The 27368-nt window shown below is 48.9% G+C and overlaps 2 protein-coding genes, 1 long non-coding RNA gene and 3 other non-coding genes across 15 annotated transcripts in view; 3 read left to right on the top strand and 3 right to left on the bottom strand.

Moving 5' to 3' along the window:
* tmpoa (thymopoietin a) overlaps positions 1-1545 on the bottom strand; it is a 30531-nt gene extending 28986 nt beyond the window's left edge. For 2 of the 10 annotated variants that reach the window (XM_088645649.1, XM_088645650.1), the window contains exon 1: positions 811-1541. In XM_088645649.1, the coding sequence (XP_088501775.1) occupies positions 811-1053 (243 nt within the window). In that variant the 5' untranslated portion in view covers positions 1054-1541. Of the gene's footprint in view, positions 1-810 lie in introns of all 10 variants that reach the window. The other 8 variants (XM_088645647.1, XM_088645648.1, XM_088645652.1 and 5 more) reach the window with 8 other exon arrangements.
* Positions 1546-5367: 3822 nt separating this feature from the next.
* On the bottom strand, positions 5368-5439 carry trnaw-cca (transfer RNA tryptophan (anticodon CCA)). Its single transcript has one exon. It is a non-coding gene; the product is annotated as a tRNA-Trp (tRNA).
* A 687-nt stretch (positions 5440-6126) lies between these two features.
* On the top strand, positions 6127-6198 carry trnad-guc (transfer RNA aspartic acid (anticodon GUC)). The gene has a single exon. It is a non-coding gene; the product is annotated as a tRNA-Asp (tRNA).
* Positions 6199-6835: 637 nt separating this feature from the next.
* trnad-guc (transfer RNA aspartic acid (anticodon GUC)) lies at positions 6836-6907 on the bottom strand. The gene has a single exon. It is a non-coding gene; the product is annotated as a tRNA-Asp (tRNA).
* Positions 6908-8785: 1878 nt separating this feature from the next.
* Positions 8786-12284, top strand: LOC148655260 (uncharacterized). Its single transcript, XR_015941233.1, has 2 exons — positions 8786-10376; positions 10788-12284. It is a non-coding gene; the product is annotated as an uncharacterized LOC148655260 (long non-coding RNA).
* Positions 12285-20730: 8446 nt separating this feature from the next.
* Positions 20731-27368, top strand: part of nuak1b (NUAK family, SNF1-like kinase, 1b) — a 33481-nt gene continuing 26843 nt past the window's right edge. The window contains exon 1 of the mRNA XM_088645643.1: positions 20731-22092. Coding sequence (XP_088501769.1) covers positions 21808-22092 — 285 coding nt within the window. The 5' untranslated portion in view covers positions 20731-21807. The remainder of the gene's footprint in view (positions 22093-27368) is intronic.

Raw genomic sequence — 27368 nt, 5'->3', positions numbered from 1 at the left:
AAGGCAGTTCCCACACAATAGCGGGGGGCTCTCGGCTCCGAAGGCGGTCCGAGTGTTTAAGCGGGAAAGTGAGAGACGGAGGCGATTCTCAGCGACAGCATCGCTCACACTCGCAGGACAGGTGAATGAAGCTCGCACTTCCCCCCAAAATTCACACGGGCACTCCGGCACCTGTCCATTTCCCACTCCAATCGCTTTCAATCGCCTTAATGCACCGCATTGTGGTCTCCCCCCCCCAAGATCAACGTTATCTGTAGAAGACCTACTTCGGTCTGGGCTAAGACCAAAAAAAAAAAGGTTCTTCAAAGAGAAATAAATGTAAACAGCGGAGAAAACATGCAGACCTCTATACCATATTGTAACGCATGCCTGGCTGTCGGTGGTGGTCCTGCACAGGCCAGAGCTAACTTTTGACAGGAGGCACCACCGAAGAGCACAAGCGACAATTCACAACAATCCGCGCTTGAACGAGCGACCCCGGCACAAGCCGACACAATCTTGACCCGCTGTAGTTGGTTAAAACAAAACAAAGAAATACCAGAAATAAATACCCGGTCCTCTCTTATTATTTTTTTTTAAATGGGACAAATAAGTACTAAAACAACGCGGTCACCGGTTAATAAAATCAGGAGAGTCGCGATACAAGCTTGCCTGCCCCGGCTACAGTTGCACGCTTTTTTTTTTCAAACTGGCGTTTCATTGAGCTAGCGGGTCCTGCAGCAGGGAAACACAATGTAACCAAGAGCTGCAGGCATGCCGGCGCTTCAAGCAGCCGCCGCCGCTGGCGGCCGGGACAAAGTGCAGACTTACCCTCCCGGAGCGGTTCCTGTTGCTGACCGGGGGCGCAGCCGGCAGCTCCTCGTCGCTGGAGAAAGCCTCCGGGGCACCCCGGTTCCTCCTCGCCTTGTTCTGCGCGGTGAGGTGCTGCAAGTACAGCTGGACGTAGACGTCCTTCTTCTGCTCGCCGCTCGGGAGAGGCACGCTGTTCGCCAGCAGCTCGCTCTTCAGCTTATCCTTGGTCAGCACCGAGGGGTCCTCCAGGAACTCCGACATGTCGTCTGCTGCTGGTGGTGGTGGTGACCCGACACGGGGAATCGGCGCCTGTCGCTACGACGCGCAGAAAATTGAACTGGACGGGGAGAAAAAAAAAACGTGCAGCGGGCGCCTCTTGTTGGAGTAAGACAGTAACGCCAACGACAGTCGATATCCTTCGCGAGAACCGCTATCCTTTTCTTCCACCCCTCCCCTTCCTCTCCTTCTTGCGCTTCAGACCTGCTCCCCGGGTTTCTGCGGCTGCGGCGATGCGCGAAAGCAGTGTAGTTCCAGCTCCCTTGTTTAAGTGTGTGTGTGTGTAAAAACACGCCACCCTAGCGAGCGCAGACAAACAACCCGGCCCCACTACGAAGCCAGAGCAGCGAGAAAAGAGGGGGGGGGGGGGGGGGGGCGGCTTTCGCCTCACTGCCCAGTAAAGCCGAGCGCCATTGGGCGGCGTAGCTGTAGAAAGGACCTCGCCATTGGCTTCAAGTTGGAGCGCAGAAGCTGAGGGCTAGAGGCTCCTGGAGCCGGAGTCTGGGTCTTGACACGCCAGGAGCGAGCAGGACTGAGGGCTGAACTGTGCTGCGGTGAGAAACAAGCCCTGGAAAGATGATGATGATGATGGGATTATAATTACGCGCTTGTAGGAAAACAGAAATCGCCTGGAAGTGCATCAGTTTGCTCGTTAGTGTAGAATAGCCGGGTGTTGTACCGTTGCGTTGCAATGTAGCAGCAATGAATCGGGTGATTTCTGCACCACTTCAGTATTTTCTTATCCGAATGTCAAACGCGTCTTCACGGCAACGAACCAGACCGATTAAGAAGCGTTTCGGAAGCCGGACAATCTCGACCAGTAATGTGGCGTTGAAATAAGTACTAAGTACAACGCTTGCACTACTACCGGTGTCACTATAGTCCAGGGGCACGTAACGCACTGTGTTATGGGTTGTATACAGTATGTGAGGACAAGCCTCCTGTGAAAGAACTGGGCCATTCTTGGGGAACAGGACTCGTTTACAAAGTGCATCAAGACCCCTGGGCTCCACCACGAGGCCACGATACCGCAGCTTTCTCTCTTTTCGGGGGGGGGGGGGTGTGAAAAGCGGGGTTCTGGCGGACACCCCGAGAATGAGGTTCACACAAAGCGTCAGTCCCTGCAGGTGCAGGAAATCTCGCCCCTCTCCTCTGCATTCCATACCAGAGTCTAGGAGTCCTTATACAGAACTCACACAAGGGAGGAAGGGGATGTTCTAGTGCAAAACTTTAAGTAGAATATTCTCTTTTAATATTGCCTTTATTGAACCAAGTGAATTTAGTTGTATTTTTTTGGCCTGTCTTCATTTATATATATGATATTATATGCCATTAAACTGTGGGTATATAATGCCGTAGTGTTTTTGTTGCTTTTTTTCCATCTTTCTTTGTGATGGGAAAATAAATTTCTTGAAGTGGAGACTCTCCATGTAGCTGGCCCTCATCACCTGCTGATACCAGAGAGACTTCGGACTGTCACCCGCCCCTTGTCCTGATGTCCTGCACCCAAAAACGATCCTCCTCTTTTGGTTGGGAACTTTGGACGTATTGTCCTGCACTTTGGACAGACTGTGGACTAATCATTTTTTTTTCACGTTCCATGTAGCTGAAAGTGGGGTTCCCAGCCCTGATCCTGGAGGGTCGCTGTGTCGCCAGCTTTTCATTCCAGCTCCACTCTTAGTGAATTAAACCAGCTGGATGCCGGCTTGACTGGAGCCATTTCTCAGCTTCTCCCAGCTCTTCAGGTGCTGCTGCTTTAAAGAGACCTGGAAAACCTGCCACACTGAACCTCCAGGACCGGGACTGGACAGCCCTGCTGTAGACACACTGACCCCTCCAGGACCGGGACTGGACAGCCCTGCTGGAGACACACTGACCCCTCCAGGACCGGGACTGGACAGCCCTGCTGTAGACACACTGACCCCTCCAGGACCGGGACTGGACAGCCCTGCTGTGGACACACTGACCCCTCCAGGACCAGGACTGGACAGCCCTGCTGTAGACACAGCGCCCCCTCCGGGACCAGGACTGGACAGCCCTGCTGTAGACACAGCGCCCCCTCCGGGACCAGGACTGGACAGCCCTGCTGTAGACACACTGACCCCTCCTGGACCGGGACTGGACAGCCCTGCTGTAGACACACTGACCCCTCCTGGACCGGGACTGGACAGCCCTGCTTGCTTATGTGGTCGAAACGCAATTACCCTTGTTTTTACCAAACTGCTGATATAAGGGTGGTCTGTAGATCTCGCTGGACCGTGGCCCTGCAGGACCAGAGCTGGCCACCCCTGGCCTGCGGTAACCAGATGGAGATCAGGAATGAAGGTGAAGGAATTCTCCTGCTGGAGGTCAGGAGGGAGGCGGGCGGAGAGAGAGGTTCTCCTGGGGACATGGTACTGCAAGTCCCTACCCTCTGGCACCCCTGCTGAGGTGTTCCTTGTGGCTGGGGTTCGAGTCTGCGCACGTACAGAGACCGGAGGCTGATGACTCAGAGACAGATTGTTGTGTGACAGTGTTGCTGTCGCTTATATGTGCGGTTGTATTTCCCTATGCGTGTTCCCCTCTTTTCGAGTCTTTCTTGTCTGTGCTTTTGTCTTGTCTTGTGTCTGATACCCCGACAGGGAATTAATTTCTGTGGTGAGGTGTTCAGTACCTCTCCCTGTTGTATGCTGTAGGTTAGAGTCACAGCACAGCCAGGCACAGTGGCGTAGGAAGACATGATTGCTGTTAAGCTATTTCTTTGCACATTATGCACATGGTCAAGTATATTTAAGTGGTCTACTGGTGAGTACTTATCAATGCTATACTAAAATTGAGCAATTTTAGTATAGTCTGAGGTAGCTCAGACATGTAGCGACAATATAGTGGATTCAAATTTTATCGTGTGATAAGTCTAAATCTGAAACGTTTGTGTCTAAACAATACAGTTGGTGAAAGTTGCAATGCAGTCTCCTAGAACTGGATTATTATAATTCTACGGCCAAGCGTGAAAACCAAGGAAACGTTTGACCAAGGTAAAATACAAGAATATACAGCCCCATGAACTTGCCCGTGACACTCGTGTTCTGGAAAGGATTATGCTTTCAGCAGGATAGAAATACACAACTGTATAAATGAAATAGTAAATACAGTTTTATGGGCACCTTCCAACCAAAACCAAGTAAAGGTCTTCTAAAACCAAATCATCCGAACATTCCCGCCAAACAATTCACATGCCCACTGTTGACAAACAACAGTGTAGACGCAGAGCCTTTCCCTTTTCCCCGGGAGAACGGTGATGGAGACAGAGGGACCAGTTTGTAAACCGGAGGAAATCGGCTCACCCGTCGTTGGATCAAGCAGCAATTTCCCTGGGAGCCCCCCTGAATCGTTTTGTTCCAAACACACTGTAATCATAATCGTAATCCTAGTTTAATACCTCACTTTTATACTCCGTGTGCGTAGTTTTAAGTTTCGTTCTTGTCACCTTGTCTTACTAAAGTTTAATTGTTTATTTTTAAAGGAGGGTGGTGGTGGTGGGGGAGTTCAATTGAATGCTATATTAGTTCAATATATTGAAAAAATATAATTATTTGAGTGACCAAACGTCGTGGTAATGATTTGCGGTCGGGACACGTCTATCCAGTAGTAGCTGCTCTGGAGTGACGCTCTCTAGCTGGGTATCTCTGTGAACAACCAACAACAATTCCCGGGCCGTCTTCTGCTCTTGCTGGGTCTCTCCTGCCTGTCATTTCCAGATTGTCTGGAAAACCTAGTTCGTTTTTTTTTTTGTGGCTCCTTCTCTATCTTTCTCCATCTCAGGATACAGCTTTGACCCTATAAGACAGCGAATATAGATAGAGGTGCACTTCCTACTGCACTGTGACAAATATTCTGGGAGGAGAGAAACATTCTTCCCCAAATTTACAAAACTAATCCCAAAGTTCCCACACCTGCCAGAATCACAACAAGTACCAATCCTCCTGGGAGAGGGAGGAGGGAACTCTGTTGAACTGGCAGCCAAGTATGTGATCTCCTGTCCCAGCCTGAGGAGCAGTGAGCCTCTCTCCCAATAATGCTCCATATGTAAATATCGTATGATCGTGTCTTTATTGTGAATGCCTGCAGATTTTTTTTCATGTTCATTGTATTTGTTTTGCTTGGGCAGCACTGGTTTGACTCATTGGACATGTCAATAAAGCCTCTTGAATTGAATTGAAAAGGTGCAGCGCTCTGCCTGGAACACGAGTGACGTATCTGACAAATATTGAATCGGGTTCCGGGGAGAATGGGTGTTAAATGTGGGGCTAAAAGGAGGAGTGACCCCGACGTGATTCGAACACGCAGCCTTCTGATCTGGAGTCAGACGCGCTACCGTTGCGCCACGAGGTCCTGCTGGACAGCTCTTTTCCAAAGTCTTTACGTGCCAGATGACTGTTTGCCGACCGCTGGCGTGAGGACTGGGGGGGGGTAATTTGTCGTATCAGGACGAGCATCAGTTTAGTCGACATTCCTGACATAGTAGCAGGTGCAGGCAATTAGCCAACCTCGGCACCTTTATGGTCTCTCCCCCTTTCCCACTTTTTTTAATAATAATAATAATAATAATAAACGCCCGGCGCTTTGAGACGCGTTTAAACCACGGCGTGTACTGATCGTCGCTGTTGGGACTGACACCAGTTCAAAACCCCACAGTGGAGTTGGGGGTGGGGCCATCGTGAAAATAAAAAAAAAAGTACGCCGACAGGCTAGCGCGCCGTTTCTGTGATCGCAACCGACCAACCCTGAGGCGGTGAAGATGGCTTCCCCGCCGGGTGGCCGAACGGTAGACTGGCGCCCTCTTGTGGCAGCAAGTGCCAACGCGCCTCTTCTCCCGAGCAAGGGAAGAGCGCGGAGCGGGCCAGCATGGGGAAACAGCGCATGACGGAAGCCGATCCCCGAGTTCCCAGCCAGAGACATTTAAATCAACACTCTGAAATGATTTTAGGGTTATATTTATACGCATTACACGGCTGTTTCATATGAAAAGACGACGCATCGCGTATAAAGGACCCGAGCACGGCGCTGTCCCCCAGCCCGTCCTCGTTAGTATAGTGGTGAGTATCCCCGCCTGTCACGCGGGAGACCGGGGTTCGATTCCCCGACGGGGAGGCTGAAATTTTTAACATTTTCAATCCCTACGAAGGTGTAGTAGACATTTCTGGAAGCAAGCAAAAACAAACAAACAAAAAAAAAAAACAGGGGGAGGGCGGGGACATTATTGAACGGAAAATGTTAACGTTTTCACGCCAAAGTCCATCAACCCAGGCACATTATAACGTGGCCAACTGTGACACGGGTCCCAGCCTTCTCTCTGGAGGTACACGTTGAGGGTTAAGACGCCTGTCGACACAAGGAACAAGTAAAGGTCTTATTCCGCGCTGAAAAGAGGAGAAAAGAAACGTCCTTTCAGCTGTGGAGCCTTCTTCGGGTGCCCACTCGAATAACATACTACATACGCTGATAAAATCATTTGAACTTACAGAAGACGTTTAGCAACGCGCGTATTCATAATTATAGTAATTAAGACGTACACCGGTTTATATATTTTTTATATTTAGTTATTTCGTATTTAGTTAGAAATTGTATTCTTCTGTTTATATTAATTCCACGGCCATCATCCAAAAACAGAAAACGCCACCATGTGACATGACATCCAGCAGGGGGAAAAAAAAAGTCCTACCCCGCCAAAACCAACATTACAATAATCAGGCATAAATCTGAGTTTAGCCCCCGAAAAAATTTCAGCCTCCCCGTCGGGGAATCGAACCCCGGTCTCCCGCGTGACAGGCGGGGATACTTACCACTATACTAACGAGGAAGAGCTGGTAAGACCACCCATTTTGGGCTTTTTCAGTAATTGCAAAACGTGACAAATTGCAAAATTAGGAGATGGCCAAATATATATACATATACATGCATATATGTCAAACCTAGACCCCCCATAGAGACTGATACATTTATACTTACAGCTGGTTCAGATCCTAAAAGTCTCTTATAATGACCTACTCCTGTTCGTTCACAACATATCACATTTCTCCTCGTTTCACAAATAAAACATTTCTCGGGTCAGCTAGTTTTTCTAGTATTCACCGAGAAACATTCTGGAATCCCAGTGCATGTTTTTTTAAAGGGGAAAAAAAAGACGACAGAATATGTCCTGACTCTAATTTCAGGTGTAATCTGTCTCGTCTTATTCTCGGTACAGTAGTTTCACCTCGCCCGAGTCGCTGCTAAATAATACTGCCGAAAAGCGAGCAATTTCTGTAAACACCATCTCTAAGAAAGCCTTAGTAAAATGCAAGCAAATGTACAACATATATTTATGAAAAAATGTGTTAAGTTATACAATTACTTTTAAAGAAAATAAAGAAAGCTCTGCTCAAAAGATGTGCTGCAAACACAAACTAATGAGCTTTTAAGCATGCATTATTCCCTAAGAGCTCGTCTATCCTGATGTCGATGGCTTCTGTTCATATACAATCGATTTGTTATGATGGACTTTACCAATACTGTACATAAATAATGTTGGACGTCCTGGTGTAATTCTGTTTAAGAATGCATGGTATATTGAGACTTTTTTTAAAAATTGAAGTCCAACAGGTCACATATTAGGAGAGCTAACCGATATTCAGATCGCTAACCGATATACCTGATCTCGGCGGGGTGCGTGTCAAACTCACGCAAGAATCAGTCATCCTCGACGCTGCGGATCCAACCGAAGTCGCTGCTTCGGCAGAGGTGAAGCCGCCAGAACAGGCACCTTTCGGCTTTTCACCACCAGAGGGCAGTGCAGTACCACCGCAGCGTCGCCCCTCCTGCCCGACCCAAATGCTCTCGCGTTCCTGTGTTGGGCGACCGACGGAGTTGGCTTGTACCGTACGTCCCGTCATAGTTCAGGAAGCACAATGCACGTCAGCAGAATTAAAGATAACGGAAGGGCAGAACGTGGGACAGGCAGACATATATGTCCGTGTAGCACAGGCTCACTAAATGTGAGGACGACATGTACGGCATTTTTTTTTTCATCGTTCTGAAAAAATGCAAAACCGGGAGCAGGAACGCGGTGATGCTGAATACTCATCACAAGAGACAGCTAGCAGAGACGATAGAAAGGACTTTAGCTTCGGAGCCTTGATGGCTGTCTGTAAAGATCTCCTTCAGCCTGTACAGGTGGGCCCTTCTGTGCATATGGCACACAGCAGGTATGTTTTGGCCCCGGGATATATAGTATGGACGTGAGTGTGTGTGTGTGAGTGTGTGAGAGAGAGAGCTTCCTAGCCACTGGAACAATGCAATATCCTGGCGTGGAAACAAATGCTCTCCTTCTTCTTCCAAATACCACAAATACTTCATTATCCCCTCTAATAATCGCGATAAAAGCAGTCCCTCAGGCAATCAGAGCCATCAAAGGGGCTTGGAGGAGGTGGTTTTCCCACAGAGGCAGTCTTTCCTGAAGACTCGAAGGGCCCAGGGCAGCTCGGCCTTCTCTGCACAGCAAACCTGTTGTCCAGTGCTGCACATGACAGACCACAGCACTACTGAGGACAGGTCGGGGGGTCACCATCATTTCCTGTATGTGAGTATTTCAGCCTCAGCCCTAATCCGAAGTATCCTGGTGATGGCAGATTGTACTGCACAGCCTCCCTGTGGCTCCTGTACCATCAGACAAGTGCACAATGCGCAGAGGTGCAGAACTACACCCACAATCTGTTCTTACGCTATGAATTGTATAGTATCAACGGTTTCTAGTAACCAATGAGAATGCACTTCACAACACATTCGACCTTGTCAGTGCAAACTCCACACAGATCCATTACCATTTTAGCTTTTCTTAAAATAGACCGTGTCGTCAAAATTCTGAGATTTGAGTTAGAAATCCACTTGAGGTCTTTACTGTTACCTTTACCTCAGGTCATGTCAATAACGTTTTAAGCAGATAATAATAAATAAATATGCTCTTTCAGACTCGGAGACTGCCCCTTAGCTTGACCTGTAACTCTGAACTCCCTCCCTCTCTTCTGAGCTCCTGCCAGCTGAACTATTCCTGGACTGGCGTCTGTGCCAGTGAACACTTTGTACTGCCTCAGGTCGAGAGATGGGAGAGCCCTGGCACTCAATTGCTCTCCATCGCCTTGCTGTATTTTGCAACCACTTGTAACCTAAGGCTATGTGTTAGTTTGAATACGCTCCTGTACAGTCCTGGGGATCCAGTCTGCCTCCTCCTGCAGGGCTGTTGATCAGGGATCCAGTCTGCCTCCTCCTGCAGGGCTGTTGATCAGGGATCCAGTCTGCCTCCTCCTGCAGGGCTGGTGATCAGGGATCCAGACTGCATTCTCCTGCAGGGCTGGTGATCAGGGATCCAGTCTGCCTCCTCCTGCAGGGCTGGTGATCAGGGATCCAGACTGCATTCTCCTGCAGGGCTGGTGATCAGGGATCCAGTCTGCCTCCTCCTGCAGGGCTGGTGATCAGGGATCCAGACTGCATTCTCCTGCAGGGCTGGTGATCAGGGATCTACTCTGTCTCCTCCTGCAGGGCTGGTGATCAGGGATCCAGTCTGCCTCCTCCTGCAGGACTGGTGATCAGGGATCCAGTCTGCCTCCTCCTGCAGGGCTGGTGATCAGGGATCCAGACTGCATTCTCCTGTGGGGCTGGTGATCAGGGATCCAGTCTGCCTCCTCCTGCAGGACTGGTGATCAGGGATCCAGTCTGTCTCCTCCTGGGGGCTGGTGATCAGGGTTCTGCAGTGTTTAGTTTACAAAATAAGAGGTCATTTATCTCATGTTGTTCTGCTGGTTGCTAGTATCATATTTATATAAAACCCACATGGAGACATACATAGACTATAAGGAAAGGAGAGCATATAAGCAAGGATGAACTTTTTTATTAAAAATTGTATTTTGTATTTGGATTAACCAGAAATACTTGCTTCTAATATACACACACTCACCCTTTTAGAGCTCCATGTGTGCGCTTTTGTGCTGTAACATATTGGCAGATAGCAGCAATGCTGAGGGAGCTGCTGTTGATCTTCAGAGTCTAGTAGGCACAGGAGGCACTTATCACCAGTAGAGCTCATTCACACTTTCAGGCCCACAGAGACCTCAAGTCTGACAGGTCAGAAACAAAAAAGCACGATCGAGTCAGTTTGAAGTTTCAAGTTTCAGCAATTGGGAACAGATTAAATCGTTTCACAACAAGCAAGAGCATAATCCTTCCTATGTTCTTCTCATTCCACAGCAGGCCGATGAGGTCCCCCGTTCTAAACTGGACAAGTGAAATGAGCCAAGGTGACCTTCGAGCTGGTGAACTACCTTTGTGTCCGTGAGGTTTATAATCTACTCGAAAGCTCTTATTAGGACTTAATCATTCCTTTTCTGCCCTCAAAACAACAAACACCAACCAGTGCTTCCACAGGCACCTTCATTTCAGCGCGTTTCCAACACAGATACTTACACTGCCCTGGTGCGGTGTTCACTGACACTAGCCTTGTGTCTTCTTTCAGCGTGTTGAGGGATTATGCGGCAACTCTGCTATACTTGGTCTACACTCACTGCATGCTTGTGGGGTGGCGTCCATGAGTCCTGTCTCTTTGGGAGAGACTGCATCTATTCCAGGGGATCAGATGTTAGCACAGTGGTTTTTTTTTTTACTCCTTCCAAAGTCCTCCTATATTTATCCCAGTGTGCCTGTTTCCACAGGTCCTGTCCAGAAGGCCATTTCTAGTGAGCGGCTTCAGTTGGTCTGTCTGCACAGAGGTGGCCGACGAATCTGTGGTCAACTCTAGCCACACCCAGGCTGGAAACTGAACATGTTGGTTTGCCAGTCACCTGGCTTGCTGCAGGGGGCACACTGAGGTTGGGAAACAGAGCTCACAGCGCTAGAAGAATCCTACAGAGAGGATTGGAGTTACTATTGTCCATGCATTTATTTAGCTAAAGCTTGTATGCATGCAGCCTCACGGTGTCTGAGTGAGGACCAGTGGTCAAGGTTCGGGATTCGTAGCCAGGGGGGCTATGGGTTCAAAACGTTGGCAGAGTACACCGGTTGCACCCCAGAGAAAGTTACTTTGCTTCATACCGTTTGGGTCACAGCTTTATAAATGAGCACCAAAAACTAACAAAATATCCAGTCTATACTAACCTAAAGCGGTCAGTGTGATAACACAGCACAGTAACTGAAACAGTACGATTCGGGGCTCAGACAGTGTGCTCGGAGCAGTGAAGTCTCAGCAGTGATGAAAGGATGGGTCTTGAGGAGTTTATGGTCAGAGATGGTGCAGTCTTGACACATCTCAGCCTTCTAGCCCCTCCACGGAGGCACAAGAGAAAAGAAGGAGTAGGAAGTTAATAATAATAATAATAATAATAATAATAATAATAATAATAATAATAATAATAATAATTGCTTACAATTAAATAGCCCTCTTCTGGACACTCCAATCAAAGCGCTTTACAGGTAATGGGGATCCCCTCCACCACCAGTCTGCAACCCCACCTGGATGATGTTGTGACAATAGCCAGAGTGCACCAGTACGCTCCCCACACACCAGCTCTCAGTGGGGAGGAGAACAGAGTGATGAAGCCAGTTCACAGATGGGGATTATTAGGAGGCCATGATTGGTAAGGGCCAATGGGAAATTTGGCCAGGATGCTGGGGTTACACCCCTACTCTTTTCGAGAAACGCCCTGGGATTTTTAATGACCACAGAGAGTCAGGACCTCGGTTTTACGTCTCATCCGGAAGACAGCACCTTTTTACAGTATAGTGTCCCCGTCACTATACTGGGGCATTAGGACCTATAGAGACCACAGGGTGAGCGCCCCCTACTGTCCCCGCTAACAGCTCCTCCAGCAGCAACCTCAGCTTTCCCAGGAGTCTCCCTTTCAGCTACTGACCAGGTGCACACTCGTGATTCCTGATTTTATTGTCATTTTTGTATATGACATAGTTTTATTTGTACTAATTGCAGTTTACTGTAGTTTCTGTTGCAATTACAGTCAGGTTAAATTGAACTGTAGCAGTACAGGAGCTTTTAACCTTTGTACTTCTCTTTAACTTTCCCTTTTTTAACTAAACCTCATGAACAATTTTAAGACCAGAAGGTTCTGATGTCTTTTTCCCGATAGCTGTTACAAAGACTGGGCTTGTAATGAGAACATTCCTTAAAAATATGAAGAAATAAAGCCAAAAAAATGGGCTGCAAAGACAACCACACAAGCCACAGGAACTGTGTGTGTGTGTGTGTCCGCATGAGTTTCTGCTGTCTGCAGAGTGTCTGATGCTGGGTGTTTCGTGTGTGCGTGCGAGTGTTTAAGAGAGTTATAATGATGCATAATAACCTGTTTGCAGTGAGCAAGCAACATATTTTCATCAGAGGGATTTTTATTCAGCCCGTTGTTGTTTTTTTTATTACCGGCATTTTCCTTATGAAGGAATGCTGTGTGGAGGACGGCACCATAACATGCCCTCCCTGACCTTATTGAGCTTATTGACCTTATTGAGCTCACGTCACAGAAGCAGGCTGGAAGACTTGTCGCCGCTCGGTGTGGCTCAGGTGAGGGAACTGGGCTCTGATGTTCGCAAAGCTCGGGACTCTCCTCCACTTCGGGGGCCTGTTTCAGCTGCGTCGCGCTTCGCGGCTGTTGCACGCGCCACAGTCCAATGCCAATCAGAAGGGGAGTAGTTATGTCAAGAATGTCCTTTTTCGGTGATTTCAAAGCCACTGCGATGAACTGCGGTCCCGTCCAGGGTATAATCCCTACTTTGTGCCCTGTGCTGTCAGGACAGGCTTTGACTTGACACAGCCATGACCAGGAATAGGCGGCTGTCTAGCAGTGGACAGATGGATGGATGATTTCAGAATCAGCATTTCAAACACGGGGGTAGAGGGAATCTCAGCTGAGTTCTGCATGGATGCATGTTGAAAGTGCAAAGGCTCAGACATATAAACCTTTAAACATTACGCAATCCCCCCCCCCCAAAAGGAAGAAAAGGTTAAAGATTGACAGAGGATGCAATCACAAACAAAGCCTAGCAAAATGGGAGCACAGGAAAAAGTGTACAGGTTATAATAACAGGAGCTTCTTCGGCATGTTTTACTCACCAGGGTACTTGCTGGTAGCCGACTGCTTCAGTAACACTGAAGGATCACAATCGCACGGCCTGCAGGAGAACAGCTTTTTGCATAGTGCACATTGTACAGTACCTTACAAGAGAAACCAAAACCCTCTTTCAGCAAAGCCTGTGTAGATCACGGAGGGAATGTGTGGCATTTTGTTCAGAAAGAAAACGTGAATTCGTGTTCTAATGTGTTCAGTAAATAGAAGTAAGCCAAGCTAAACTGTCCACTCACCAAATTATTGATTCTTTTATCTTCTGACCTCTACAAACACAGAATTGCAAACCCAGCAAATCAATTGCTGTTGACACACACAGTATCTGATGAGGGCAAGTCCGGTGTGGATTAACCGAGACAGCCGAGACTAGTTTCTTTCTCTGTGATCTCAGTCCGGGCCATTTCCTCGCCCTTCAGCACCATCTCAAACCCTGCATTCAGTTTCGGTTTCCTGAACAACAATAATAAAACAAAATCCTCTGAATGTTTAGCTCTGACTGGGCCGTGACCACGCGGTGTAGGTCACTCGCCGGTTTGTTCTTATTGGAAATGCTGGTGACAGGAGAGTCATAGTTTGGCAGAGATAGTTGAGCGAGTATCACTGAGCAACACTGATGGTGCTCGTGGCTTTGGGTCACAGCTCCTCTATGTCCGTATTCTTGGATATTCTAGACCTAAAGCGCAATTATACCTTCATGAAAGTCTTAATAAACGGCTGAACATACAACATAAAGTCATTAGATATAGATAGGTTATTTAATTATCTAATACGACAGTAAATATCCACGTGTGAATAAGAATGTGCTGCTTTAGATGCTGTATATGTGGCCCCTCCTTCAGAAGCAATGGCTTCAACTAGACACTTCCTGTGACTGCTTATCAGTCTCTCGCATGGGTGTTTTAGGAATTTAGTCCTATTCTTCCTCACAGAACTGCTCCAAGTGTGTGACATTTGAGGGTTCCTCTGATACATTTCCGGCATTGTGTCAGCACATTCTTAAGGAGAACGTCATGCTATCCATTCACCAGCTGAAGCTGAGCCGAAGGTAAGTTGTGTAAGATGACAACGATCTTAAACACGCCTGCAGGATCTACAACAGAGCAGCTGGAGGAGATGAGATTTCACATTTTGGACTGACCAAATTAAAGCCTGGATCTAAACCTCATTGAAATGTTATGGTAGGACTTGAAGTGAGCTGCGCATGCTAGAAACCCCCAAACAGTCACTGACTTGAAGCAGTTCTGCCATGGACAGGAAGCGTCTAGTTGAAGTCGTTGCTGTTGAAGGAGGTGCCACAGATCCGAAATCTCAGGCTTCGCATACTTATTCGCACAAGAACATTTACTGTTGGATTAAAATTAAATAAATAATCCATCTATAATGTCCTGGTGTTATATGGACAGTCAGGTTATTTTCATAGACTTTCATGAAGATCTAATTGCATTTTTGGTTTAAAATAAATGAGAATTCAGCCTAACCTACTGGCCTCACAAACAGACCTGACCTTCAGACCTTTTTCAGACCCCTGCAAGTTTATAATGAAAACACCTTCGCTACTCTCTTCTTAAAGAAACTGAATATAGTCACCTTCCACCTGCAGGAGAAACGCAAGGACTGTACTATCTCCTTACGCCCAGCCCAAGACTCTACTGAAAACCTTCTCAGACTTTCACTTCGAAGGGATGCTCAGCTTTGGCCTTGTTTCCTTCAAATGTCCTGAGGGCTTCACGTAAATCCCTCCCTCAGATATTGACTGCTCGGGTTAAAGAGCTATTTTAGTTTATTATTTGCCGGTGTGGAGTGCAGACTCCATACCTGAGATACCTTGGATTCCACTGTTGTTGCCGACTAAACCGACACCTCTGTCAGTCTGGTGGTGCTGCCTCTTGGGTTATGTTGTGGACAGCAGAGAAAGCCTTAACAGTGCTAAGGCTTTAAGCAGCATGTAACTGGTCTAATTTTAATAATACTGTGCAGACTGTATGAGACCGTCTGAGCTGGGTGCGCCAATATCACTGCCTCTCTGAGACCACCGCACAACTCTCAGATTTTCAGAGTACATTCAGATCAGTTCCGACGCAGACAAGATTCCAGATACGTTCCAAAGTTTATCTTTCTTGTTCTCCACCAAGGATTTCCAATTAATGGCAGCAATCCCAATAATAGAGGAGACACGTCTGTACTCCGGGTCTGTTTGCATTCTGGAGTCAAGCGTTTTCCCTGGAGTGCAATAAGGACACACTGAGCGAGGGGTCAGTCACAGCCTGTCCATCACGAGTCCTGTTACTACTCCCTGCTGACCTGTATTTTTAATACACCCAAGCTGTGTGCTGAGTTTACCTCTTTGACAGGCATTGACTTACAGAGCTCTGTCTCTCCCCATTTTCAGCATGCTGCGAGATCACTGCATAGCTGAGACCGGTCAGGCTTTTCATTCTGCCTTCGAGGCACTGCAGGGGACGGCCGGGCCTTAAACAAACTTTATTCTCACCACCTTCGTTTCTTGAGCACCGCAGGAGGGTCTAGCCATTTCTATCCGAACTTTTATGTCCGAGTTCGAAATTCAATTTCATTTTTTTCCGCGCACAAAAACTTTACATTATTACAGTGTATAGTGTATATTCCTAATAGAGTACACAGGCACACATGAAGTGAGTAATACAAAAACAACCGCAAAATACATTCTGTTCAGGTCAAGAAATTGAATGATTATTTAAAGAAACTGTTTTCAATGCATCTCTTCAGGTTATTTTTTTTCTTCCATATGTTCTGGAGTAGTGTGACAGAGTTAAATTCTTCAGTTCTTGTTTTCCACCGATCTTCTGCTTCCTTCCACCCCAATTTCCACTGGAACTGGGGTTCTAGTACACCCATGTTCCTCTCCTCCAGGGGGCGTCCTTTCCCCTGCTCACCCGAATCCTGTCAAAGACATCAGAGGGCAGTTTGACGGGAGAGATGTCATATGTGATGAAAGCAGCAGAGGTGAGGTGAGAGGGCCTGTGACCAGTCCTCAAACTGGGCCCAGAAAGCCTCACATAATGGCAAGACCACAGGAGGTGGGTCAGTCTCTTCCTCACTGCAACTGGTTTTGAAGTACAAGATGGTTCGAGCTGGAAAACACTGGAGAACGACACTCTGGGTGTAGTCTTTCTAAACTGTGACACAAAAACACAGAGGATGCGTTTTCCATACCTTTCTTGTTTGAGTGTCTCTTAAGATGCCTACAGTGGTCAGCCCATCTTTATGAGGACTTTTATTTCATTTCTTTATTTTATTACTGGGCTTTTTTGTCCTATTTTCAATCACCAGATCCTGCTGTAAACTCTTGTAAACCCCGCAGTCCAATGGTCTGAAAGACTGGATTTGAGCTTGCCTACTCCAGATAGGCATCTGCAAATACCAGATTATATGAGCTCATGAAATCAGAGTGCCACAGATATCCTGGAAACGTGGGCTGAGTATCAAAGGTGTTTAGGATGTTGTGCAAGCTGTATATAATACAGTATACAGGATGTAGGTTGCTATGAATCATGGGTATGAATTTAAATGGGCTGGCAGGGAGAAACAGGTACTTTGCTTATTCAGCCTCATTTACTCTATATTCATAGTTTTGATTCAAACATATATATTTATAGAATTTTTATTTTCTTGCCAAGAGAAATGATAGGCTAGAGCAGCAAAGTGGATGCAGCAGTTCTGTATGACCGCTTTGCCTGCATCTGCTGCTGTGGGTTAGGTCACAAGACTCCCATTCATTTGAGCCATTATCGGTCCTGGGCGTGTGCACTGCCTAGAAAACCATCAGCGCGTGTCAGCTCTCACAGCAATGCTTGTAGTGGCTGGCGTTAGACCCGTGCTTGAGATCGTAAAGAAGGTTCCAAAAGAGTGGCGTTCATTTGTCCCACCGTTTAAGAACGGTCATGAACAAGAAGTGGCCATTCAGCCCATATAGCTGGTAGCCTTGGAGCTACTTGAGGCGCGGGTGTCATCCAGCTGTTTTGTGAAAGACGCCAGGGTATCAGCTTCAACAACATGGCTGCTCAAGGTGCTCCACACCACCTCTACCCTCCCATGACAGGATCAGGCACACCTATTGTTCTGATTGATCCCTTTATACCCTCAGCAGATTTTGAACTTCGGAGTGAAATACCTGGTAGATGGCTGCATCAATGTTCCAAAGATCTCATCCATGATTTCTGTGAAGGATTTTAAGGTACCGGGTTAACTTCAACAGAATGGCTGAGCTGCCTGTTCCACACGTGAACAAACATAAGAGCACAAGAAAGGTTACAGGCCTTTATTTGTAACATAGGAGGCCATTTGGCACATCTGATCTATGCTGAAGGAAAAAAGGAACACAGCATTTTCTGGAATGAGACTATTATAGTTATAGCTTATGTACTTTCACAAAAGTTGTCAATTTGTTTTAAGCCCTCTGACCAGCAATACAGTTTGTGCAGTGAGGCATTGCAACTTGCCAGTCACACGAAAGCTAGTTAGATGCACTTTTACCCAATGAGGTCCAGGTGGAACAATGCCTGATCAGGTCACCTTTAAAAAGGCTTTAATTCAAAGCTAAGGACACTGCAAGAAAAAGGCCAGACTTAGTCTGTTTTCTGTGCATTCCATAATGCCTCGAATGTCACCAGACACAAGGGAGAGGGCCATTGGGATGCTGCAGGCAGGCATGTCATGTGCCAGCGTTGCCAGACACTATGGAGTCAGCCGCTCCACTGTGTCCAGACTGCACGGAAGGTTTCAGCAGACCAGCAGGAAAACGTCCAAGATCCAGTCACCCTCAAGTGACCACACCAGAGCAGGACCGACACATCAGACTGGTCCATCCGAGAGATTGTTTCAGATCTGCCACCCGATCAGCAGTGGCATCGTGTCCTCTTCACAGATGAGTGAAGCCTGTTCCACACAGATGGGAGGGCCAGAGTGTGGAGGAGGTGTTGCATTTCTTTTTTCCATCAGTATATTTGGTAGTTAGTACTTAATTGATTCAAGGATCATCCAGCTGTTTCTTGAAAGAACCAGAGTATGGGCATCAACAACATGGGTGAATAGCTTGTTCCACACTCCCACAACCTTTATTTTTGTGAAGAGGTGCCTCCTGTTCTCGGTTTTAAATGCACTTTCCCATAGTTTCCACTTGTGACCTCTTATTAGTTTTGTACTGTTTATACAGAAGGAATCTGGGTTGGCTGCATCACTACCTTTGAGGATTATGAACTCTTGCAGAAGGTCCCCTTGTAGTCTTCTGTGTTCAAGACTAAAAAGGTTCTGTTCCTTCAGACATTGAGGTGTAGGGAATTGAGCTTCTATGCGGGTGAATCAAGCCCCAGTCATGTAACAGATGGGCATACTCACCAGTGTATGAATGAGGAAGAGCTGTTCACTATCAGCTTGAACCTTCTGCTGCTTCTACACTGTTTGCCACTCTGTTGCCAATATTTTCAGGATTTTTCTGGTGACTGCAAGGCACTACATAGGAATGAGCTGACCTGAGGCTTGAGACTCCCGCTGCCCTATTTTTCTAATAGGTAAGAAGACATCCTGTCTTCTTTACATAAGCTGTTCACTCAGACAGCACCCTGGCAAGGATAATGACCAGCTGATCGAGAGCATGAGTTCACTGTGCATGGTCATTAAGCATCGCCACTCATCGTGCAGCCAACGTGCAGTGTGTAATTTAAAATCCGACGTCAGTCTCGTTCACCGCGGTTTTAAAATCCCCTCCTGCCTCAACGTATCCCTGTGAACCTAGAGTCAGATGGTCTCCTTGCTCCGATGGCATGTTTGCCACGATAAACACTCAGCGGCCAAATTATTAGGACCCTCCTCCACGAGGATGCGTGGGCCCTCTGTGGGCAGGCAGAACAGCTGGAGCAAGCTGCAGCATGAATCCAGACGGTTGTTAAACGTTCGCAGCCCAGTCCCAGTCCCATTCCCATTCCTTCCTGCTGGCGGGATCATGGGGGAAATGGAAATACCCTGGCCCTGGAGGACGACGGAAATCTGTCTCTTGTCCTTAAAGTCGGTGATTCACCTGCCCGTGAGTGTTCTGATCTATCTGGGGGATGCTGGCAGTTTCAGGCTGGGTGCTGCGCTTCAGTGCTCAAAGAACATAGGAAAGCTCCCAGACCAGAGAACGCCTATGTTTATCTGTGGTAGTTTAGGAGGGTTCCCTCCTGCATTACAAAGTACTGAGGAATCCCAATTAATTCTTAATTAATAATAATTGCTTACACTTACAGAATGTAGCACTTTTCTGGACACTCCCCTCCACCACCTCCAATGTTCAGCCCCACCTGGATGATGCAACGGCAGCCATAGTGCGCCAGTGCACTCCCCACACACCAGCTCTCAGTGGGGAGGAGAACAGAGTGAAGAAGTTTACAGATTATCAGGAGGCCATGATTGGTAAAGGCCAAGACACTGGGGTAACACCCCTAGTCTTTTCAAGAAACACCCTGGGATTTTTAATGTCCACAGAGAACCAAATCTGAGGCCCCTGTCTCATCCAAAGGACGACACCTTTTTGCAGTCTAGTGTCCCCATCACTAGGCTGGTGCATTAGGATCCACACAGACCGCAGGGTGAGAGCCCCCTACTGGTCCCGCTAACACCTCTTCCAGCAGCAACCTCAGCTTTCCCAGGAGTCTCCCATCCGGGTACTGACCAGACTCACACCTGCTGGGCTGCAGTGGGCTGCCAGTTGTAGTTGCAGGGTGATATGGACGCTGGCCATTTTGCCCTTTTTTCCTTTGGGAGTAAAAGCACTATATGTGGCAGCAGTCCAGAGAAGCTGTTGGGATTCCCGAACACAAAGCTCATGAGTTCAAATCTGAGCTGGGAAGTGGGGTACCTGTCTCAGATTGCTCCAATAAATGCTCTGTGGTCTAAATACAGTAGGTCGCTGGGTTACGAATAAATGTAAAAGGGAATCTGTTAACTGAGTTAATTAAGCTCTTAAATGGCTGCTATGATAAAAATAAAAAACAAGGTGGGATGATCATGTACACCTGTTAACATCCAGCATTCAACTGGTTTAACTGGTAAGTATGCCTAGCTCTCCTTCAACAGAAGGGAAACTGGGTTTGTCTCAGGTGGCTCAGTGGTGGGCTCTGCCTCTCTCTGCAGCTCTGGACCTGGGGTGCTACCTTTGTGGAGTTTCCAGTATTGGATCTCCCTGCGACTTACTGTACGCCCGTCCGTGTACTGTGCAAGGAGTAACGCCGGGGAGAATTATACACTCGGCACGCATGTTGCTGTGCACAGGAGTCAGCTCTCGGGTTTTCCAGTGCTCTCGCATCCTTGCTCTGTGTTTCCTGCCTCGGCCGCCCCGGGTCAGTCAGGCTTCCTCCACGGCGTTGCCCACTGCCTCCAGGCACCGTGGGCGTCTGAGAGGGCGAGGGAGCGATCCAGCCCCCCTCCCAAAAATGAGGAAGGATGAGAGAGAGAGAGAGTGCGAGAGGGAGGAGGGGAGGAGGTAGCGGAATTCCGTAACTCCGCCTCCGGCAGCATACGGCTCGCATTCCTTATTCACAGCCTTCCAGATGAGAAAGAGAAAGGGAGAGAGAGAGAGGGCAGGGGAGAAAGGGAATATAATGACCATGGCATTGCAGCGAGCGCTTCACCCGTCTGTAACTATACACCGCACACCTCTGACAACGGCGTCGGCACGGATTACAGACGGGCAGACTGCGCGCTCGGTTTGTGGACAAAATGAGCTCCGCTTTCCAGCCGGACGCCGGGCTTCGGGCTGCCTCCCTGGGCGTCGGTGACGCCGGTGCCTTTTCTGGCTTCTTATTCTAGTCTCCGGGCTGACTGGCACCTATAGCTCCCGGACGCTGCCTGCGCTGTGTAACGGTGTGGACTGGGAGGTGAGGGGGGGGCGCTTCGGGCCAACATGTCTCAGCACGAGAAGCGAAAACGGAAAAAAACCGCCTGCTAATTAACCGGGATCCGGGATGGTTTTAATTGAGTTATTCTTGTATGGTTGCGTTTTGAAACCGTTTTAAAAAATATATATATTTTAATCCCTCGCTGCCTCGATACGGACCTCTCGGTTGTGTACGTGGGGACGCCGTCCTGGCGTGAAAAACGAAAGTGTGGACGGAAGGCTGACTGACTGACTGCAGCTTTTACATATGTAATTTTTAGTTGTTGTTGTTGTTGTTGTTGTTTAGTTAAAGTTTTATTCCCCTAAATTGGCAACTCCGCGTTTCACCTGACCCCGTTTTCTCCTTCACCCTCTTCTCTCCTGCAAAGTAAATGCACTTTAGTTTTTTTAACGTGCCTGTCAAAAACGGACGACATCGTTTCCTAAATTTGAAAATCGACTCTTTTGTGTTCAAGTCGGGGGAACCGATCGACTGGACACGGATTCGGCGATTCCCGCCCCCGACACACACAGAAGTGGGCTGCCAAGCAAGAGAGTCCAGAAATAATAATAATAATAATAATAATAATAATAATAATAATAATATAAAAAAACTCTTTTAGCGTCGCTGTAGGTGTTTTGCTTCCTCTTTGATACAGAACTGTGAAAAGACTTGACAGGTCGGGGCTTTTTTTGTTTTACCCCGGTCTCACAATGGACGTTACCTGCCCCCCAAATCGCAAGCTCTCCCGGTCGGGAGCAGAGCTCGCCGTGAAGGCGGCCGCCGTGCCCCGGAGAGCCAGCCTCCCCAGACCGCTACCTGCCGACCCGGGGGCCGAGGGCGCCTCGGCAGGGGCGGGCGAGCTCCGGAGGGTGCCCAGCGTGAAGAAGCACCACCACAAGCACAACCTGAAGCACCGCTACGAGCTGCTGGAGACCCTGGGGAGAGGCACCTACGGGAAGGTGAAGAAGGCCATCGAGAGGGACTCCGGCCGAGAGGTGAGGGAGCCGAGGCGCGCTTTTCCGCGAGGTGAAAGAAAGAAATAAAAAGAAAAAAAACTCTTTAAGCCATACGCGTGTGTGCGTTGGGGAGCCTGAGATGCCGACATCCCTGTTCTGGCGATTCCACCGTCGCCGGTCTGGGTGTTCGGCTTGAACGGGCTGTCCCAACCGGCGACAGGGCGGCTGAGCGGCGGTGTCCTGCCGGCTCTGCTACCAGCCGGTACCGCAGCGGTGTCCTGCCGGCTCTGCTACCAGCCGGTACCGCAGCGGTGCCTAATTGCGGCTGTGCGGCCGGAGCATGTACTGTCGATTCCTGCCGGTGGGTCATTTAACTTCCTTCAGGTGGGGAGCTGCGTCAGCACGCGTAGGCTGCAAAGGAGCAAGAGGTTTTATTCCATGCTGAAAAGAGAAGAAACAAAACGCAACGTTGCGTTTCGTTTCTTCTCTTTTCAGCATGGAATAAACCTATTACTGGTTCGTTTAAATTCCTTTATTGCCTGGCGCCGGGAGGGGATGTGGCTCCTTGCGTGTGTCAGAGACCCGGGTGACCGGGTTCAGTGCAGAAGTCGCAGACTTCATCTCTCGCCTCTCGCCCACTGGCTCGCTGGCCAGTCCGGCGTCTGCTCTCACCCACTCCGTCCGCAAACCCTTCTCCAGTTCCCAGATCACCGTCGCGGCGCGCACACGTGTGCTCACATTGCAGGGCATTTCAAACCCTACAGGCAACTGCAGTTCCTTTTAATTTGGGAAGCCCCTCTCTCCCTTAGTGACCTTTTTTTTTTTTCATTTCACACTGTTTGGATCGTGGCTCCGAATGCGCCGAGGTCAGATGAAGCCTGATGTTGCTCGTTCCAGAATCTCGTTCATCCGCTCCTTTAAAATGTTGGGTTGGCGTCAACAACTTGGCTGAACTAGCTGTTCCAGACACCTGACTCTCTTAGCGTGAATACGCACTTCTTATTTTCACCCTGCAACTCATAACTGGGATAATTCCCCCCTGGTCTTTACCAATCATGGCCTTGTAATCCCATCTATGAATTGGCTTCACCACTCTGCTCTCCTCCCCACTGAGAGCTGGTGTGTGGGGAGTGTGCTGGTGCACTATGGCTGCCGTCACATCATCCAGGTGGGGCTGCACACTGGTGGTGGAGGGGAGTCCCCATTACCTGTAAAGAGTGTCCAGAAAAGCGCTATATAAGTCTAAGGAATTATTATTATTATTAAAGTATGCATGATGGGTGGGAGGGGTAGGGCTGCTGTCTGTTTCTTACAGGCCTTGCACTTGCCTGAAGAGAGCAGATGTAGTGCTTCCTTCTGGTTCTCCAAGTCCGATGTAGCACACTGCTGCGGACTGCGATGGGCTCCTGGGAGATCACAGGAGATAGAAGCTCGCTGCTGACGTCTGCCATGTTTCCGCTGCCAGGCCGCGTGCCGAGGGCTTTCCACTGGCCTTAGCAGGCTCTAGATGTGGTCTCCGGGGGTGTCAGGGTGCCCAGTGTAATAGGCAGGGCTAGGGGAACGTTCCGTCTCCAGAGCTCCAGGCCACCGGGGGAGGGTGGGGAGTTGTGCCAGGAGAAAGTCGACCAGCTCGGGGTGGAAAAACAGTGCAGCACCTCAGCCCTCTGCTGAGCGCGGGAGAAAGCGCTGATGGGACAGGGGCTCGTTTTTTTTTTTTTTACGAGAACATAAAGTCGTTTCATGAGGAGAACAGACCACTTGGCTCTTTACACAGCTCGCAACATCATAGGAGGGATTTTCAAAGCTTTTTTTTTGCTCTGGAACTGAATTTACTCTGTATTTGCAGAATTTTCAAAACCTGGAAACGGAGGCAAACTTGTAGACAACCGAGACGAGGGAAACAAAATTAAGTGGGTTTTTTTTTAATTGAAACTTAGCTTGGGATTTTAAATGGGCTCAGGAGAGAGAGCAAAGATTGAAGCAAAGTGCTTGGAAAGTTGTGCTGTCAGCATGTTTTTTGTGCATCTTCAAGCTGAACTATGAAACACCCCAGCATAGCATCCTGTACAGTGTGGCTTGGCAGTCTGATCCATGCATTGATGCTCCTTTAAAATTAATATAGATGTCATTTTGATTTGGGATCTACTTTTAACACGTTTCAGTTCATTTATCTTCTGCTTCCTGAGCTTTCATTGAATAACAGCTGGAGTCATTTGTTTGGCATTTCTTTAAAGACTGTAGTCAGCTTTTCCTCTTAACTGTTTTTGACAAAGAGCGAAAAGATGAAATTTGTTTTAAATTAACGTCCTTGTAACTTGAACCGTTTGGGGGGACTTGATGATCTCAATGTGTACTTGAGGGCACATGTGGACACTACATGGAAGTGTGTTTAAAACCAAGAACAGGGCGGGGGGGGGGCAGGTCTTTACACCAAGGGGTGTGGGTGTATGGAACAAAATTCTCAGCTGTGGTGTTGAAGCCGATAGCTGGTTTCTTTCAGGGATAAGATCCTGGGATTGATTAACTTCTAACTACCCAGCAGGCTAGATGTTCCAAATGACCACCTCTTGTTTCTAATCTTTCTTTGTGTGTGCTCTTACTTGTGTGGGTGTGTCCACACGCAAGTGCCTAATGCATTTCTGGCGCATACTTGCAGTCCATGTGAATATAAACACTGTGACTGTAGTGCCTTAAGAGATAAGTCCTCAAAACCCACAAAACAATTCACTTGTTGCCAGACCTAAAGCTAGCAGCTAATTCACCCCTCAGCTCACACCTGGCAGCCCACTGAAGCTCAGCAGGTGTGAACCTGGAAAGTACCTGGATGGGAGACTCCTGGGAAAGCTAAGGTTGCTGCTGGAGGAGGTGTTAGTGGAGCCAGTAATGGGCGCTCCCCCTGCAGTCTGTGTGGGTTCTAATGCCCCAGTATAGTGACTGGAACACTATACTGTAAATAGGCACCGTCCTTCGGATGAGACATAAAACCGAGGTCCTGTCTCTCTGTGGTTGTTAAAAATCCAAGGGCGTTTCTTCAAAAGAGTAGGGGTGTAACCCCGGTGTCCTGGCCATACGTCCCCCTGGCCCTTACCAATCATGGCCTCTTGATAATCCCCCTCTCTGAACTGGCTTCATCACTCTGTTCTCCTCCCCACTGAGAACTGGTGTGTGAGGAGCGTACTGGTGCACTCTGTTCTCCTCCCCACTGAGAACTGGTGTGTGAGGAGCGTACTGGTGCACTCTGCTCTCCTCCCCACTGAGAACTGGTGTCGTCACATCATCCAGGTAGGGCTACACATTGGTGGTGGTGGAGGGGAGTCCCTATTACCTGTAAGCACAGTGAGTGGACATTCCAGTGGACACTATATGAGTGTGTAAGGAATTATTATTAAAGGTGAATGGAACTGACTTGTCTCACACTTTTCACCAGGGCACCATCTAGCTCACTTTAGCCTGACCTGACTATTGCCTGATTTCAGTGTCCCTCGCCAATCGGTGCTGAACAGATTCCCATGTGTCCGGTTTCCGAACCGGATTGAGGGAAACCACACCGCCTGTAGAGGTCAGGGCATTGCAGATAAATTTAGGGTGATGCCGAACATTTGGCCTGAGCCATTTCTCAGTGTGAGAACCATACCTAGAACGTCTGTAAACGTGAGTTTTTTTAAAAAAGCAGAGACGCGGGAGACGTGCCGTCTGAGTCCGAGAGGGATTGATGCCTGGAGTGCTTCAGCCGTGCACAGAACAAGTACGCTCAGCGCCTTTGCAGAGCTTGGATAAGGGGCTGACAGCAGTTATCTGTCTGGCAGCAGAACCTCTCAAGCTCTTGAGTTGTTCCTTTAGTATGTGCTTAAGATAACAGCAGCGAGGCTTTCACTCAGTATGGGGCTCCACACTCAAAAGCCATGAAAGCAGGTGTGTCCGACGTAGATCCTGGAGGGGCATAAAGTCTTGCTTATTGTCTTGGCCTTTTTATCTAGTTCCTAGTTATCTAGTGAAAAAACATTTTGTGGGTAAATGAACCTTCTCCCCCCCCCCCATACCCTGCTGCTGGCCCGAGCCCTGCGTGGACGAGCAGCACATGCAGTTGCCTGTTGCAGCCTAGCAGTGTAAACAAACGCATTAGGGTGCTGTCGCTACGGACGCCATCAGATCAAGACTGCCGGCCGTGAAGGAGGAGTGTCACTCCAGTGAGCAGTGTGACGCCGGCCCTTGGCCACAGCCCTGCTGGTGTTGTCCCAGGGGTTTGCGTGGCTGTGTCGGTCGGCGAGCCCAGCGTGTGGCGTCGTTTCGCGAACAGCGGCCGCGTCCGGCGGGCTCCGTGTTATTCTGGAAGAGGGGGCCTGGCGCTGCGTGCGGCGCTCGAGTCGAGTTTAGAAACAGCTGTTACATCGGAGTGTGACCACTGAGTCAGCCCTCTATAAATACGCGGCGGCCTCGAGCTGTTTGGGTTCGCGCGCGGAGTCTGGCTTTTTTTGCGCGGCTCCCGGGCTGTTTACGTTTGTCGGCTGGTGCACGAGGCGGATGTTTAAAAATCCGGCCTGGGCGCACGGGTGAAATATCCCGCGGCCTTTGTGCGCACACAGGGCCTGCAGCCTCCGCCTGACTGCCGTTCAGCACTAAGGACAGAGTGTCTGCTCGGGGGGGCACGTCCCCCCGAGCCCGGCGGTTTCCCAGACGGGCCGCTCCGCGCCTGATGCGCCCACCCGTTTTCGTCGGTGGTCTCGGCGCATGGACGGCACCTCTCTTCGGGGGAGAGGAGGCCTCCCGCGCCGCTCGACAAGATGTGTATTGATTTCCTTTTTCCGTTTGGGAAAGTTCCTCTGTCCCTGGTCTGTTTTGATCCAGCACGGGGTGTCCGCGGAGGGGAGCTGGGACAAGTGGACGTGTGACCGGCTGGCCCCCTGAAGGAGGGGTGGCCTGCCTTCACTTTCCCCCGCCTGTCCCGAGGAGAGACAATCCCCCTCTGTTAACACACAGTCCGAGGGGAGGACACAGCCCAGCAGTGGGACGCAGCCCAGTCTCGTCCCCGACAGCTTGAGTGATGTGCCCAGAGGTCTGGTTTCTGCGGTGGGGTGGAACAGTGCCAAGGAGGTTTTTGGCGGGTCTGTTAAGAATGACCCAGTGTGTGCTGATATTTGGATGTGGAGGGGGGCGGATTTAATCCAATCGCACTCTGCCTTGGCAGCCACCCCGTTTGTTTTCTATAGTCCCTTTTATGAACCTCAGAACTAAGACATGGGTAATATCTATTGTGGCTCATTGGTTCTGGGGTGTATCTATAGCTGCTTGTTTGTTCTAGGCTGCATCTACTGCAG

This window comes from Lepisosteus platostomus, chromosome 9 (genome assembly GCF_059453375.1).
Source record: "Lepisosteus platostomus isolate fLepPlt1 chromosome 9, fLepPlt1.hap1, whole genome shotgun sequence".
Classification (NCBI taxonomy): Eukaryota; Metazoa; Chordata; class Actinopteri; order Semionotiformes; family Lepisosteidae; genus Lepisosteus; species Lepisosteus platostomus.
The sequence above is the reverse complement of the archived record's forward strand: the minus strand, read 5'-3'. Positions and strand labels throughout refer to the sequence as shown.